Source organism: Nerophis lumbriciformis, linkage group LG13 (assembly GCF_033978685.3).
Source record: "Nerophis lumbriciformis linkage group LG13, RoL_Nlum_v2.1, whole genome shotgun sequence".
Taxonomy (NCBI): Eukaryota; Metazoa; Chordata; class Actinopteri; order Syngnathiformes; family Syngnathidae; genus Nerophis; species Nerophis lumbriciformis.
In genome coordinates, this window is record NC_084560.2 from 46,790,421 (window position 1) to 46,792,920 (window position 2,500).

At 44.8% G+C, this 2,500-nt stretch overlaps 1 protein-coding gene across 2 annotated transcripts in view; it reads right to left on the bottom strand.

The window, feature by feature from the left end:
- The window catches only part of acod1 (aconitate decarboxylase 1), a 22,697-nt gene that overhangs the window by 2,649 nt on the left and 17,548 nt on the right, over window positions 1-2,500 (bottom strand). For both annotated transcript variants that reach the window (XM_072914375.1, XM_061970711.2), the window contains 2 exons: window positions 565-657; window positions 277-476 (listed from right to left, as the gene is read on the bottom strand). In XM_072914375.1, coding sequence (XP_072770476.1) covers window positions 277-476; window positions 565-657 — 293 coding nt within the window. The remainder of the gene's footprint in view (window positions 1-276; window positions 477-564; window positions 658-2,500) is intronic.

A 2,500-nucleotide genomic window follows, 5' to 3' on the forward strand; every position in this document is an offset into this window, starting at 1 on the left:
TTAGCCACACCCCCAACCACGCCCCCGCCCCACCCCGAACACGCCCCCCACCCCCCACCTCCCGAAATCAAGTATGATTCTTGGTGTTGGCTTTTATCAAATACATTTCCCCCAAAAATGCGACTTATACTCCAGTGCGACTTATATATGTTTTTTTCCTTCTTTATTATGCATTTTCGTCCGGTGCGTCTTATACTCCGGAGCGACTTATACTCCGCAAAATACGGTATTATTATACGGGTAATGGTTACATCCCCACGTCTGGCGTTCACGTACCTATTAGGGATGTCGAAGGCCTCCCTGGAGAACCTCATGAGCCTGCCCTGCACCTCAATGCCCACGTTGAAGGCCACCAGCAGGTCCAGGCCGGAGGGCCGTCTGGGCGTGACCTCCGCCAAGGCCATCAGCGCGGGCAGCACGGCCCCCGAGGGGTGAGTCGCCGGGTACCACGTGTCGTCAAAGTCCATGGCGTGAACCTGGGGAAGAGAGGGAGGGGAAAGCCACAATCTCAGAACAAAAACGTCACCTCGTAATAGCCGAATTCTGTCATGTGACTCGGCTTACCGCCACGCCGTTGACGAAAGCAGCAAAGTGCGGCGGCAGGGTGACGTCCGGTTTGCCCCAGACGCTGCTCTTCTCTTCCTCGGACCGGAACAACTGCAATCAGACAAGTTTAGATGACGGCATACTGCTAAGTCAGCACTTTGAGTCGCTTTGTCTAAATCAGGACTCAGGGGTCGGCAACCCAATATGTAGAAAGAGCCACATTGGACCAAAAATACAAAAAACTAATCTGTCTGGAGCCGCAAAAAGTTAAAAGCCTTTTGTAAATGTTATAATGAAGACAACACATTAAGTAAGTGTCTCAGAGGGTTAGATAACTCCTGGAAATGACTGGCTTAAAACTATCAAAGGTATACAAGTGTGTGTACAAGTTAAAGGGAAGGACATGCTGTCTTCTTCTAATGGATTTATTACAATCTTTGCACGCTGGGTAACGTTTGCTGTGGTCTGGAACAACATGGTAACGTTTGCTGTGGTCTGGAACAACATGGCACACAATCAGAAATTCAGCCAATATTGCATTCAGATAATGTGTCATGAGACATGCAAATATAAATTAAAGTTGTGCTGTTGTTTGTCTTGGATGTTGTTGAACATTTCATGTTCAACAACATCCAAGACAAACAACAGCACAACTTTATCTCCTTTGATATCGAGGAATTTTACCCTTCCATCACGCAAGACCTACTGACTCAAGCACTAGACTTCGCCTCAGACTACGACTCAATCACAGGCAACGAAAGAAACATCATCATCCACGCAAAAAACTCCATTCTCATCCACAACAGTACACCATGGCAAAAAAAGAACAATGCAACATTTGACGTCACTATGGGAAGTTTTGACGGAGCAGAAACGTGTGAACTCGTTGGGAGTTTCCTCCTCTCCCAGCTCGCCAGCCTCAATCTGAACCTTGGTATTTACCGTGATGACGGACTGGCAGTGTGTCGCGCCTCGCCAAGGAGCAGCGAGAATACCAAGAAGCGCATATGCCAAATTTTCAAAGAGAACGGCCTACGGATCACGATTGAAGCCAACAAGCAAACCGTCAACTTCCTTGACGTCACTTTCAACCTGAGAAATAACAGCTACCAACCATTCACGAAACCCAACACAACACTCCAATACGTGCACCATGACAGCAACCACCCACCCACCACCACGAAAAGAATACCTACCGGAATCAATAAAAGGCTATCGATGCTGTCATCTAGCAAAGCTGAATTTGACCAAGCGACCCCCCCGTACCAAAAAGCCCTTGATGAAAGCGGATACAATTTCACCCTCACCTATGAACCCACGCCAGGAAACCAGCCAAAAAAGAACAGAAAACGAAACGACATCATCTGGTACAACCCCCCATACAGCAAAAACGTCTCAACGAACATTGGACACAAATTCCTCAACCTGATTGACAAACACTTTCCCAAAGACAACAACCTAAGAAAAGTATTCAACAAGAACAACATTAAATTGAGCTACAGCTGCATGAACAATATACGACAAATCATCTCAAACCACAACAAAACAATTGCAAATGAGCCGTCGGCCCCCAGACAGAGCGACTCCAAAACCAACAAAGGCTGTAACTATATATATATATATATATATATATATATATATATATATATATATATATATATATATAAGAAATACTTGAATTTCAGTGTTCATTTATTTACACATATACACGTTTGCTGTGGTAAGGAACAACATGGTAATGTTTGCTGTCGTCTGGAACAACATGGCACACAATCAGAAATTCAGCCAATATTACACACAGATAATGTGTCATGAGACATGCAAATATAAATTAAGTACCGTATTTTTCGGAGTATAAGTCGCTCCGGAGTATAAGTGGCACCGGCCGAAAATGCATAATAAAGAAGGGAAAAACATATATAAGTCGCACTGGAGTATAAGTCGCATTTTTTGG